Source organism: Gigantopelta aegis, chromosome 4 (genome assembly GCF_016097555.1).
Source record: "Gigantopelta aegis isolate Gae_Host chromosome 4, Gae_host_genome, whole genome shotgun sequence".
In the NCBI taxonomy this organism is placed as follows: Eukaryota; Metazoa; Mollusca; class Gastropoda; order Neomphalida; family Peltospiridae; genus Gigantopelta; species Gigantopelta aegis.
This window is the reverse complement of record NC_054702.1, coordinates 32969943-32985103: the sequence shown is the minus strand read 5'-3', so window position 1 is coordinate 32985103 and position 15161 is coordinate 32969943. Positions and strand designations below refer to the sequence as shown.

General features: G+C 40.7%; 1 protein-coding gene across 1 annotated transcript in view; it reads right to left on the bottom strand.

Moving 5' to 3' along the window:
* LOC121370412 (eisosome protein SEG2-like) overlaps positions 1-15161 on the bottom strand; it is a 31220-nt gene that overhangs the window by 14902 nt on the left and 1157 nt on the right. Inside the window, exon 2 of the mRNA XM_041495622.1 lies at positions 4501-4565. Coding sequence (XP_041351556.1) covers positions 4501-4565 — 65 coding nt within the window. The remainder of the gene's footprint in view (positions 1-4500; positions 4566-15161) is intronic.

Here is a 15161-nt window from a genome sequence, read left to right as displayed (position 1 = left end):
AATTTAAAACTTTGTCGCTAATTTAAAACGAGCATTTCAAAAATACAAATAGTACAGAAACTCTTTATTTTAGCCCTATTATTATTTAGTAGGAGGTTGATTAAGGGAGGTTAAGCAGCCGCCACAGGGATTTAAATAAAGTTAAAAACACGTATAAAATAAATTAAAACAAATTAAAAGAGCACGCTTGTAAACCTATCAATTTTAAAACATAAACACCCAATAAAAATTAAAAGCATTTCATACAATATATTTGGTCGGCGAGGAGGGGGCTGTTACTGCCAAATAGCAACCCCATCATCAACCCGAAGTAAAAAAAAAGATTCATTCAAACACCCACACCACAATATAAATTAATTTAAAAATTAAAATACAATATATTATTTATATACAATATAATTAAAAACATTTTTTTTTTTTTTTTTTTTTTTTAAACCGGTACATTACATTAAAATTAAAAATCCAGCAAGCCAGGCGCGACATTGCAGACGGAAGGGGCGAAAGACCGGACAGCAGGGGCGCAGGTAACATCCTTCCAACCCCAGAAGGGGTGAGGAGGAAACAACAATGAGTGCTATTACCCAGCCCACCAACAGTGATTATTTATTGTGGGTCCCACAAAAGGAACGGGCCTGCCACATTTGCACCAATCTAACAATGCCTAGGTTATGGCAGGAACCACCCCCAGGAGAACCCTATAATATTATATATTTATTTTAGATTGATATACAAAAGCGACCAACAACCTGTCTATTGTATTTTTATATTCTTTAGGTGGATTTAATAAATTATAAGCATTAAACTCTAATTTAATTTTAATAAAATAATTAACCAGTTTCAGTCTAATTTTGTCATGTTTAGTACATTTTATCAAAAAATTATTAACATCTTAGATTGTATGACATACTAAACAGTTGGGTGACTTAACTTTTTTAATTTTAAATCTAACATCATTTAAAGCCGAAGAGACACCCATTCTAAGTCTTGCAATAATTCTAGTTACCTTAACATTAAAAGAAACTGGCCCAGGAGTGGTCGCTTTTGGTTTAATGTAGGCATGCCACACCCTGGCTCTGTGGTTCCATTCGGTTTGCCACAGAGCCACCAGGTGTGGCTCAGCTATGGAATTTATTTCGTTAACATTATGTTCTATTGGAACGCCGATTGCCGGTTCCAGCAAACTCTTTTTAGCGTTGGCATCGGCTGCTTCATTACCAGCTATTCCAATATGAGCCGGAACCCATTCCATAACGACTTGGATACCCAGAGCAGCAATATTAAAATATATTTTATAAATTTTATTTATAATTTCCGATCTGATACTATGGGCTCCATTGATTGCTTGCAGGGCACTAAGACTGTCAGAGAAGATGACATATCTATTGGGGCTATTATTAACATGATATCTTTCAATCCATTTCAGGGAATACAGTATGGCCATTAATTCTGATGTATAAATTGAAATGTTATCCGATAGTCTAGCCCTAATGGCTATCGGTTTCCTTAAATATTTAAAATTATTAATAACAAAGGCCATTCCTGTTTTACCAGTGGTTGGGTCTTTCGACCCGTCTGTATAGACCTGAGTCACATCCGGGTAGATTTCTCCAACCAATGCTTGAAATATAGTATTTTTAAAATTAGGATTATTAGTTTTAATAATTTCTTCCCTGATATGGTAATGCACTTTTGGGACATTGGTCACCCACGGCAGATCCACCGATGTCTCTATTCTGCTTAGCGGAAGGCCAACAATCCCAAAGTCATTTGCAAACTTATTTAAATATGAAACAATAGATATGTCCCTATCTCTGTTTATATTTACTTTAACAGGTTTAAGGTTGTTAACTGGAGAGTCAGGCACAAGGCTACGGATTTTATTAATATATACTACTCAAAAGAATTTAAGGGCCAGACGATATTTTGGACATTATTTTCTGAATGTCAATTATATTAGCTAGACCATAATGTCACGCATGGTATTGTTCCATTTTGACGAAAGTGGGTCTAAGCAACCCATAAATGAATTAAAATCCACTGTCATTGACACTGTCGACTAGTTCTAATGGCGAAAACATGCTTACATTTGCACGTAAATTAGGGCGAAAGCGAAAGGTCTGCTAAGTGCCCATAACTTTCTTTTTCACAAAGCGCTTCATTTGCACGCTTTGCACGTGTATTCCATGTTCCCAATGCTGAATTTCCGTATAATTGGAGCTTGCGTTCGTGTATGGTGCACACTCCAAATTCGACAATATATATAATGCATTAAAAAATAAATAATTACAAAAATAAGACACTGATGAGATGTAATAACAGTAACATCATTAAAAAATATATATAATTATTATTTATTTTTGTAAAATTACACGTGTATGAAGCGTTTTATTATTTAAAAATTTAAAGAGGTAGTCTCAAAGTTGCACTATATATATACATTTACTTAGGGCATTATCAGGCACACCCTAGGGTGCTGATAGAAAAACGCTGCTCATGATCTTTGAGGCATTTATAGTGTCCTTATTGCAGTATGGAGCCCAGGTCTTTGGATGTGCTTCCCAGACTCAGTTGAGAAAACTGGATAGTGTGTATGGTAGGGCTCTCAGGGTAATAGTTGGGGGAACTATCTGCACACTGTATGATAGTGTCTTGGTAGAGCTGGGGGTAATGCCATTGGCCCTTAGGAGGATCAGGCAGGGGTTGAAATATACTACTCAAAAGAATTTAAGGGTCAAAAATTTATAACCAAATAAGTTTCAGAGTGTATTAGATTGATGATGTAAACTACACCAAAAATTTAATTTATTGTTCCATATTTACAAAAAACCACAAATAAACGTCACTGTATACAAGAAAGTCACATGACATGCTGTCAAAGTTGAAGGTTGTCAAACATGGATTTTACACATTAGAACATTCGTTTAATAGTGTGTGAATCCACCCCTGGCGCGAATACACTCGACACATCGTTGCCTCATGCTGTTGATCAGACGTTTGAAGAACTCTTGGGGAATGGCCTGCCACTCTGCCATAAGAAGTTGACCCAGATCATGAAGGTTGGCCGGAGGGGCATGGTTATCCCGAACTCTCCTGCCTAATTCGTCCCAGGCGTGCTCTATTGGGGCCAAGTCGGGCGAATATGCTGGCCAATCCATCCTGGCGATACCTTGTTGTCTGAGAAAGTCCGTTACCACCCTGGCGCGGTGGGGTCTGGCATTGTCATCCTGCAGAACTGCCCCGCCGCCAATCTGCTGAAGGCCTGGGAGAACCAACGGCCGGATAATCTCATTCAGATAGCGGATTCCATTCAGATTGCCATCCACCACAGAGGGGGGTCCTGTGGTGGATAGAGATGCCGCCCCACACCATGACGCTGCCACCACCGAACCGGTGACGTTGTCTAACGTTAACGTCAGCGAAGCGCTCCCCAGGACGTCTGTAGACACGAACCCGACCGTCGTTGAACTGGAGACTAAACCTGGACTCATCAGTGAACATCACTCGACCCCACTGAACACGTTGCCACCGCAGATTAAGCGTACACCAGTGACGTCTGGCCGTTCTGTGACGTGGTAGGAGTGGTGGTCGAACAGCCTGGCGACGGCAGCGTAGATTATTGGCTCTCAGACGATTGCGTATGGTTTGATCAGACACTCGAGTTCCAGTCGCAGTCCGCAGATTGTCACGTAATCGGCGTGCAGTGTTGGTGTGCGTTGACGTAGAGCCATATTGGTGATGTAGCGGTCCTCTCTATTTGTAGTGCTTCGGGGTCTTCCCGAACGTGGACGATTTCGAACAGAATTCGTTGCTTGGTACCGTTGCCACGGTCGGCCAACGACACTCTGACTGATACCAAGTCTCAGAGCAACATTTCTTTGCGTATTGCCATCCTGAAGCCAAGCAATAGCCCTTCCTCGATCTTCGATAGTCAGTTGAAGTCGTACCATTGTCGAATTTGGAGTGTGCACCATACACGAACGCAAGCTCCAATTATACGGAAATTCAGCATTGGGAACATGGAATACACGTGCAAAGCGTGCAAATGAAGCGCTTTGTGAAAAAGAAAGTTATGGGCACTTAGCAGACCTTTCGCTTTCGCCCTAATTTACGTGCAAATGTAAGCATGTTTTCGCCATTAGAACTAGTCGACAGTGTCAATGACAGTGGATTTTAATTCATTTATGGGTTGCTTAGACCCACTTTCGTCAAAATGGAACAATACCATGCGTGACATTATGGTCTAGCTAATATAATTGACATTCAGAAAATAATGTCCAAAATATCGTCTGACCCTTAAATTCTTTTGAGTAGTATATATATATATATATATATATATATATATATATATATATATATATATATACAGATCATTAAACAGCATTGCAGAGAGTTTAGAGTTTTTTAGTTGGAACGCGAAACTGATATGCCTACCTATCAAATGCTGTCCGCTGCATGTACCATAATACAATACTACATTATACTATTCTATACAATACTCACGGGCTTTCTTGGTGATTTGTCAGGTGTTGTTTCCTTGGAAACAGCATTAGTGGGCGCAGTGCTCACTGAAAGAACACAAATTACATGCATTATTAAAATCTTAAAGTTGTATTCCTGAGACTGGTGGAAAGGCATCTGTACCTAGTCATTAAACAAGTAGACACGGTCATTTATTTTCTTATCATTCAGCAAGTGAGAAATGTCGTGGGTAAAAATGTTTGTTCCATTCAATATATCACGGGTACACCTTAATTAGCTGTAAACTGTATTGTATTACATTATTAATATATAAAATATGTAGTGGAAGGTCAGTTCACTCAAAAGAATTGTTAACTACAAAAATAAAAAATAATATTTAAAAAAAAATCAAAACAAACCAAACCAAAAACCTCACAATTTGAAACAAATATATTTTTTAAAATTGTAAAATAATAAATAAATAAAAATGTTTTTTTGTTTAACGACACCACTAGAGCATATTGATTGGAGTCGTGGTGCACTGGCTGGAACGAGAAATATGTAAAATAAAAAGTATAATCTTTAAAAAAATATGTCTAGTTAAAATGAAGAAAGAAGAAAGACTAAAATAAATACTACATTTAAAACAATGTCCCACTTCCGACTCCTGTGATAATCTTCTTGAATTGGTTAATACATATTTATTATGCCAGGACCAGACTGTCAACTGTTACGACGAAGTTGGCCAACTCGACGGTTGCGTTGTATTGTCCCCAACTCCCGACTAACGACGGGTGTACTCTGATTAACAACTAATGGGTTATACAACGAGAATCGAGCTGTAAAAGTGATCAGACTAGCAACTGGACAGTTGTAAAGTCGAGCAGAAAGTTATCCAACTTTGTGTTGACAGTTGGTAGTCTGACACTAATATTACCAGAACAAGCTACATTTGAAAAATAATCAGTGGAAACATAGGATCGGGGTGTGTGTGGGGGGGGGAGGGGGGTGTCACAGGGGTCCATGGTCTCTGATTTGAAAATCTTTAAGAGACCCAAACCTACTGTGACCCCTAAATATTTTTGATTGTATTTGTCTACTCAGTAAATCCCATTAAAATTACGTTACACCTACTCTCACCTAAATCATTTCATGCAATACCATTTAAAAAAAAACGTAATATTAAAACATCTACTGAAAGGTAAGATGTGACGTTGCATTTTGAATTTGACAAAAACTGCATAATGATTGAATATTTTTTATGCACTTTTTATATTTTTTTGCATCTTCAATCCTGCCGGTGACGGACAATGGATTGTTACTGTACAAATATATAGACCTGTGCTACTTTTATTCCGTGTCAGGTGCGGATCAAGGCAAGCCCGTAAGGACGACACCTGGAGGGGGGAGGGGGGGGGGGGGGGGGGGGGGCAAGAGGCAATGGTTTTAGTGGGGGGAGAGCAGAAACCAGATTTGCTCCCCCCCCCCCCCCCCCCCCCCCCCCCCCCCCCGATTCCTACGGGCCTGCAATGGTATTTGATATTTTCTGTAAAGTATCAAAAATGGCCGGAAAAGTTACAATAAAAATGTCAACAATGCTTTGGCGTGACGTCGACGATGCTTTGACGTTTTAGTATGCATATAGATATGTGAAAGCAATACTACGTATATTCGGGGGGGGGGGGGGGGGGGGGGGGGCGAGATGTAGACCAGTGGTAAAGCGCTCGCTTAATGCACGGTTGGTTTATGCTCGATTCCCGTCAGTGGGCCCGTTGGGCTATTTCTCGCTCCAGCCAATGCACCACGAGTGGTACATCAAAGGCCGTGGTATGTGCTATTCTGTCTATGGGATAGTGCTTGTAAAAGATCCCTTACTGCTAATCAAAAAGAGTAGCCCATGAAGTGGCGACAGCGGGTTTCCTCCCTCAATATCTGTGTGGTCCTTTACCATTTGTCCGACGCCATATAACCGTAAATAAAATGTGTTGAGTGCGTCGTTAAATAAACCATTTCATTTCATGTACATTCAGTGGCGTAGCGTGGGTTGCCAGAGCCCGGGGCAAGGCAAGTATTACACCCCCTTACCAGTGGACCGTTAGCACTCCCCGAGTCCCTTCCACCAGTCCAGAATTTTGCGCCCCGCCCCGCTGCCCCCGCCCATGCTACGCCACTGCGTACATTCTTCTGGAGATAAAAGTGTGCGAACAGAATCACTTTTTGACATCTAATAATCATATTTATTTTAAATGTGTATGAATGTAAAATATCTGTGCATGTAATGAGAGCGTATAACTGTCCAAATGTCTGTCTAACGCTCTTACAGGCAGAGTACTCGGGGCTAGGATCTAACAGGCCTACTACATTTGTACTACTGGATCTAATGACGCCAGCTAACTACTGGATCTAATGACGCCAGCTAACTACTGGATCTAATGACGCCAGCTAACTACTGGATCTAATGACGCCAGCTAACTACTGTGCGGGTTTGTTGCAATGTTTTCTACCAGTGTTCAATGGATAAATTAATAGAGTTAAGTGGTCAATGGTGTGCGTGTGTGGGGGGGGGGGGGGGGTATTGCTGTTTATTAGGACCGTTGAAGTCGGGAGCTGTGGGTATGTATTATTTTCATATTGAGGGGCCACCCACATTGGACAGGGGTAGAGATTAGCGAGAAAGACACACACACACACGCACACACACACGCACACGGGCTACGATTGTACAAGAAATGTCCGCGAGGTTATTGAATTCCATTGCATTCAGTTCAGTTTATTGTATGGTGTTGGAAGTGCGCACCCCCTCCAAAGTAAAAAGTGTCCCGAAATATCCAATGTTTAGCAGATGAGCATAATGCATTATATTGGTTTTTAGTGGCGAACACGTTTATAATAGTCAGTCTGATATTTCTGTGAAAGATTGCCATATAGATAATCTATGTGTTAGTATACCTACGCCGGCGGCCTGAGAATCTCACTTTTTTCATCTTTTTTTCACTCCAGAACATACCATATACATCTCAGGGTTTAATTTGCATAGTGTTTCATTTGTTTATAAAAAGTAGTGTGCCCCCACCCCCCCCCCCCCCCCCACACCCCACCCCACCCTAGGATTTTGATCAGGGTACGGCCCTGAACACTCATTACCGTCAGGGACTAATCTATATAAAGTCTGCGCAATCTCTGCCTACCAAACGGTAGTCAAAGATATTACCACTCTAATACAACAACAATCCTATGTTTGATGTTAAATACGTTTACATCGATCATTTTCGAGTTCCTTGATACACAAAAACCCCTTCACATATTAATCACTAATACACACACTACAGGAAGAAACCCGACAGCACCCCCTTTCAAAAATGTTCCGGCTATTAAATACGTACGATTGCACGCTGAATCCGTCATTGGGATCATTATTACCGCGGTCGAAAATATAACCACGGGTAAATAATCGGTAATAATAGGCCAACATTAAGTGCACCGGAAGTCATGAAATTAGGTCACGGTCACGTAATGGAATTAGATCACGGCCACAGCTTGGGCACACTTATTCCAGAGATCGACATGTTCATAAGTGCGAGCGATCGAGATTGTTTTTTTTGGGCCTATCCTAATACGAAATGTGATATATAGTAGACGTAGAAAACGATGGTTTGAACACTATTTCGAGTCTCAGACCTGTTTTTATCACTGTGTACGTGACTCTTTAAATTAAATGACAGACGAGACTTTTTTATCAAGCTGTCTTTACTTTTCTTCGTGAAAATCTCAAATTATTTATATCTGTATCAAACCGATTGATCAATACTTCACCCACTGTTGCATTGTGACAAAAAGGACGTTTTTAAATGTCAAAGTCACATTGTTACGAGACCGCATGGAGAGAACTGCACTTTGATTATAGCCTACCATGGAGGTTGGACCGTTCATTAAACTAACAACACGTGTGTGTAACAACATGAAGCTAGTCCGTGGGAACGCTATCTCGAGGAGGCACATTATTTAGTGGAGCGCAGTCTTTAGTGGGGCGAGGAGACACAAGCCATATTTGTATCATTATTTACATAGAATAAGGGGCGAAAAAGGAGCGAGACGTAGCCTAGTGGTAAAGCGCTTGGCTGATGCGCGATCGGTCTAGGATCGATCCCCGCTGGTGGGCCTCATTGAGCTATTTCCCGCTCTAGTCAGTGTACCACGACTGGTATATCAAAGGCCATGGTATCTGCTATCCTGTCTGGGATAGTGCATATATACTCAGCGTAACTATTGAAGGGTCACTCATATTGTTAGTACTACATATGTTAACGATGCCCGTCCAACACACTAATTATGAAAGAAGGAATGTATGGCCTTCGTGGATTAGGCCCAGAGTGAGGTTTCCTAAGTCGCATTTGGATTTCAATATGAGTAATGGTACTTCCGGTAATAGGTCACAACAAAATGGTAAAAGTGATGCAAACACATGCACCTACTATCACTCCAACAAATGGGTTGTCTCAACGCAACCATGTCTGAAATTCTGTATGTTGTGCCCGTGCAATGCGTTCTCACCATGGGTATAAAAGTGTGCATGATTGCCATCCACATATTCACGCACACTTTAGTTGAAAATGCGTCGTGTTTTGACTAATGTTGGAAAGGGCAATGGAATAGGTCGGATACAAGTTGAACACAGACAACGAGAAGTCGCGAGGCACTTTAATGTCAGTCAGAGTGTGACTGGGTGGATGAGGCATCGATTTCAAATGACTGGATCCGTTTCCTATGCACAAAGACCAGGGCCAGCATTAAGCAAAGCAAAAACACGACGCATTTTCAACTGAAGTGTGTGTGAATATGTGGATGGCAATCATGCACACTTTTATACCCATGGTGAGAACGCATTGCACGGGCACAACATACAGAATTTCAGATATGGGTGCGTTGAGTAGGTACATGTGAAGTAAAATAAACAGAATACTATTCGAGTGGCCGTTAAGACGATGCCACACGATACGAGTGCTTCGTATGATAATAGCCGATTGTGACGAGACAAACATTACGATCTCATCCGTTGCTATACAACCGGTTATTCTCGTACAAGACTCGTATCATATGGCGTCGCCTTTAAGAGTTCCTGTAAAACGTAAACCGGTCTCGGTGGTGTGTAGTGGTTATGAGCCATCAGACTTGAGGCTTGTAGGTACTGGGTTCACATCCCGGTAACGGCTCCCACTCAGGGCGTGTTTAACGACTCAGTGGGTAGATGTAAGGTCACGACTCCGACTTCTCTCTTACTAACCACTAGGTTAACCCACTGTCCTGGACAGACAGCCCAGATAGCTGATGTGTGACAGCGTACTTGAACCTTAATTAGACAGAAGCGTATTTTCTTCTCAATCTCTCTCCTTTTTTCCCCGTTATCCCCTTCCCCGCCCATAACTTTGCTCTCCAGTCAAGACTCTCACCCGCCTGTATAATTTCTAACACACGCGCCTGGGGTGACCTACCAATTAAATGGTCGATATCACAATTATTGCATACACATGTTTTGCATCCATACTTCTTTGACACTGGAAAACTGGCTGTTGCCTTGATGGATACTTGATGACGTTGATGTAGATATTTGTTTATTCTTGGAGGAAGCTACAGCATGCCATGTTTACGCCCAAATAACAACACATTGCAGTTGAGATATTCTAGCGATAATTAGGCAATGTGTGGTCGATTGTTTTGTGATTATTTGTAACAAAAAAGAATATAATGCTGAACTGATATCACAGATCGTGATCACGGTTTGGAACGTGATATACAATATTAAAAGATATTGATCGTTCAATCTATTTATGGTGTTAATGTTAACAGTACTGACGGTTTTATATATGCAAAAAGCACAGGTCTAATCACAGCGCATTAAAAAAAAATGTAATAACAAAAAAAAAAAAAAATTCCCACTCCCCTAAAAAAACCCCACCCCAAAACTTGATATTTTTATATAATTCTGTTGACAAAAATAATCTTATATGATGCGCCTATTCCAATAATGCTGGTAGATAATATGATTTAATTCCTGTTACTAGAGAAAGAAGAAGTTTGTTTTGTTTAACGACACCGCTAGAGCACATTGATTAATTAATCATCGGCTATTGGGTGTCAAACACTTGGTAATTCTGACTCGTAGTCATCAGAGGAAACCCGCTAGATAGATAAATAACAATTTAACGTGTCCATATACCACTAGGGTTTCGAACACACCCATCCAGAGTCCGACCTCCGATAAGATCGGTGGCCTGACTCGGGATGAGGGGAAGATAGAGTTGCAAATGGGCAGAATTTTGAAAATAGCTATTAGTAAGAAAAAAATTAAATAAAAAGTTACAAGCCAAAAATAAAAAGAATTGACTGCTCGGCCGAATATTTATATAATTTGGAGCATTTTAGATGGACAGTCCAAAAATAAATAAGAGAAAGAAGCGAGGATCGGACTATTTAATAATATTTAAAAAAGAGAATAATTTCGACATATAATTTTGAACGGAGGTCTAAAAGTTTAAAGTCCGATCTATATATATGGTCCGGGCCCGTGGGGGGGGGGGGGGGGAGAGAGTTTAAGGTGGGCGGAATTTGGAATACGAATTTAGTAGTTAGGTCAAAGACCTAAAGCCAAAATGAGCTCATTCATACAACTCATGTCTGGACAAAAATTTAAGTCCAAAGAACAAAATTAGAGTGCACGACCGAAAGGGTTTTAAGGTGATTTGAACAATTTAGACGGGCTGCCAAAATAAAGTGCGTCGGACTGTTTACTAAAAAAAGAAAAGAAAAAAAAAGAAAGTAAAGTCCAACTAAGCCCTTGGAACGGTTGGCGACTACGGGAACAAGATGAAGTGCTTGGCGTTGAACTGTGGCACCAGTTTCCTCCAACGGTGGGCTAGAAAGGTCTTGGCTAGCTCGACGTAATGGGCGCCGGCGATGATGTTCAGTACTCTGTGGATGGTGTAGTTGTCCATGTCTTCGAAGAGTATTCCCTGTCTGTAGAGATCATCTCGGCGCGACGTCACCACAAGTCCAAACTTCCCGTCTCGTAGTTCCACGGCGTGGATGGCACACTCAACTCCGTCAGGAAACTTCTTAAAGTTGCCCTTAAGAATGCCTCACGGCAGTGAGCTGATGTCCGAGGTGTCCCCAACCAAGTATCGAGCGTACTGGCCCTTGATCTTGGAGATGGCTAGGCTCCAGGCGGCGTCCCTGCCCCGGGCGGTCGCGGAAGGCCGAGCCTTGGCTGGCTGGTCACTACTCGGTGGGGTGACGGCCTTCCGCTTCGCAGCAGCACCATCCATAGGGATCTTGGCAAAGCCCCCCGGGGAGGAGACTCGACGCCGACCGCCTCGAACGGGTTAGAACGGGAGACGCACGCCGTGGAGTTTCGCAGATCGCTGTGTCCAACAAGGAATCTTTTATATGCACCATCCCACAGACAGGAAAGCACATACCACGGCCTTTGATATACCAGTTGTGGTGCACTGGATGGAACGAGAAATAGCCCGATGGGCCCACCGACGGGGGTCGATCCCAGACCGACCGCGCATCAAGTGAGCACTAGTGAAAGAGACGGAGACAAATAGAAACAGAGAGGAAGAAAAAGACCCATAAACGTGGGTATGGGCGAGGTGTATGTGCGTACCAGTATGATTAAAATTAGAATCACTGGTAGATCAGGAAAGCTAATTTTAATCAGACTGATGTGCGTATGTACCTGTATCACTAATAGACGCAGTAGTAGTTTGAGTAATTATAGTTGTTGTGGTAGTAGTAGTAGTAGTAGTAGTAGTAGTAGTAGTAGTAGTAGTAGTAGTAGTAGTAGTTGTTGTTGTTGTTGTTGTTGTTGTTGTTGTTGTTGTTGTTGTTGTTGTTGTTGTAGTTTAATATTAACAAAATAATAATAGAATGTTATGATAGGGAATGATATTGTCATCCCTGCACCTCAGAACTTAGTAGAAATTAGAATGTTGAGAACTGTAGGTTTACAGGTTTATTGGATCCGTGACTTAAGAGAACGACCAGACATACATAGGCCTACACACACACACACACACACACACACACACACACACACACACACACTCAGTTTCAAATGCCCCGGAATGCATTAGACAGTATGGATCTATCATTCTAAACGTTTCTATGAATATACGTTTCCAGATCTCCATCACAGTTACTATAGTATATTTATGACGTGGCGGCTGTTCAAAATCCTCGGATTAGTGAGGTGTGCATGCGTGCGAGCGACGAGTATTATGAATTAATATTGTATATGAAGAACACCCACCCACCAAAACAGCGACGAGACATGTATTTTTGTTATTGATGGATGCCTTTTCTTGTTCAATCTATGGTACTATTACAATTTATGGTGTTTTGTCACAGACATATATATATATATATATATATATATATATATATATATATATATATATATATATATTACTGATACTGTTAAAACAAGTCGACATATAGTTGAAAAGATTATTTTAAAAGGAAAAACAAATTTAAATTTATTAATTTTATTGTAGGTCTTATATACAGTAACTACCGAAATCTGGCATTTTATCTTCATCCCTGATTTAAAATTGATTTGGTGGTAATTTGTTAAGAAACGTCTTTATTTAGCATGTGAATTTATATGGTATTAATATGGCAATATCTTAAATGGCTCCCCATAATCTAAATTCAGGGAGTAATTAATAGCTCCCTTAATTTGTTTTACGTTGGGGTTTAAAACTTAAATGTTTATACAATTAATATATATGCCAAATCTTTAGTTCCATTTTTTGACGCAAATGGACTATAATACTGAGACAGAAATTATGTGATTTGCTAGACTTCCTCATTGAGAACATACATGTCAGTTTTAGGGTAGGACATATAGACAGGGAATAGGAATTCCCGTGTAATGAGCACCAACTCTGCTCCACTACTCGCCGATTTGTTTCTCTATGCACACGAATAAGATAAAATCACAACAAAGGAATGGCTAAAAAAATTTAACTACTTCCGCTATGTTCATAATCTTACATCATTCAACAATAGAAGGATTATAGATTACCTTCCATTGATTTACCCACAAGAGTTAGAAATAAAATAAATATCTGAAGGTATTAAATCAGTTTTCTACGTCGTACGATGAAGAGATTCAAAGAGATACTGGTCTGACGAAAGAGATGACTTCAACTTTCCAATAGTCGATTTTCAGAGCAATATACATTCTGCTCCAGCTTTTGGTGTTTACATCTCACAATTTCTAAGATACCTTAGGACATGCTCGTTGTTTATAGATTTCAAACAACATCATATCATTCTGGCACAGAAGTTGTTCCATCAGGGTTATGATGTCCAACGACTCCTGGGGGCATTCAAACTGTTTTATGGTAGACATTTGGATGTTATATCTATTAAATACGATGCATCACTGACCAAAATGATAACTGATGCTATTCCATATTTTGATCTTGTGAATATTTTTCGTCTCATTGGTGAAACTCATGCACATTTATTTTTTTAGTCGTTTTAGATGAAGTGACTGACTTCACAGCTGTGGTGACTCGTGACGGATACCACCGGTGAGGCAGGATATGCTCAGTTTTCGCGAACACCTGATATCGTCACTGTTTAGACAGTGATTCATGAGTGAATGTCATCGCCTCTGTACTTACTCTAATGAGCTCCGTCCTATGCTAGTTGTGATTTAATAAACTAGTTTGGGAGTGGCAGTCCTCTTTGTGGCGGTGTAAGAAGAATGCATTCTCAAGTATAGGATCTCCTCGGAAGTGGCGGTTCTCCTATAGACGAGGCACTAGATAGAAATTCATGAAATCTGCCACTAGTTTGCCAAATGCCCATTCGACTCTGAATGGTGCAGAGATGCGGCCCATCGCGTACGTATTACGATTTTATCGTTCAGATAAGATATATTAAGAGGAGTGGGTAATAGCCTAGTGGTAGAGTGCTCGTCTGAGGTGCTTGCCTTTAAAGCTGCCATCTCTGGTTTCAGTCTTATACAATCAAGATCTACGTTCAAATACAAGCATAACTGCACTTTTAATTCACTCGCGAGTTGTCGCCATTAACGCATATCGTCAAATGCTTACTACGCACTTCGAAAAATTCTCGCCATTTTGTAATGCAACAGTAGCTAAACCGTGCTATTTTTAGCCGTATTTGACGTCGGTAGGAGCCCGTCAAAAGTGTCCCACTTTCAAAATACTGGGTTTATTTTTAACTTGGAAAAGCCAGCGTAGCGAATCCAGTGCGGAGTGCGGCGTCTTATATGCACCAAATGTGATTGGATTAGCTGTTCTAAATGCTTAAATAATAAAAAATATTCCATGGACTGCCGCTTTAATAGACTGAACCACCCATCTTCGTTCCAACCATTGCCGCACGACTGGTACACTAAAGTTCGTGGTATGTACTGCCCTGTCTACAAGAGTGTACACAAATTATGCTGTCGTTTCTTTAAAGGTAAAAGTAGGCTTAGCCTATATTATAACCCTATTTATGTTTAGAGTGGATAAAGCATTTTATTTAGTACGGTACAAAGCTGAAACGATATGAAAAGTCTACCCACCACACACGCGCGCGCATGCACGCACACACATACGCTTACACTACACCTCACCACACCACATCATATGATTGTGATTTGTTTAGTCTGTGGACGAAAT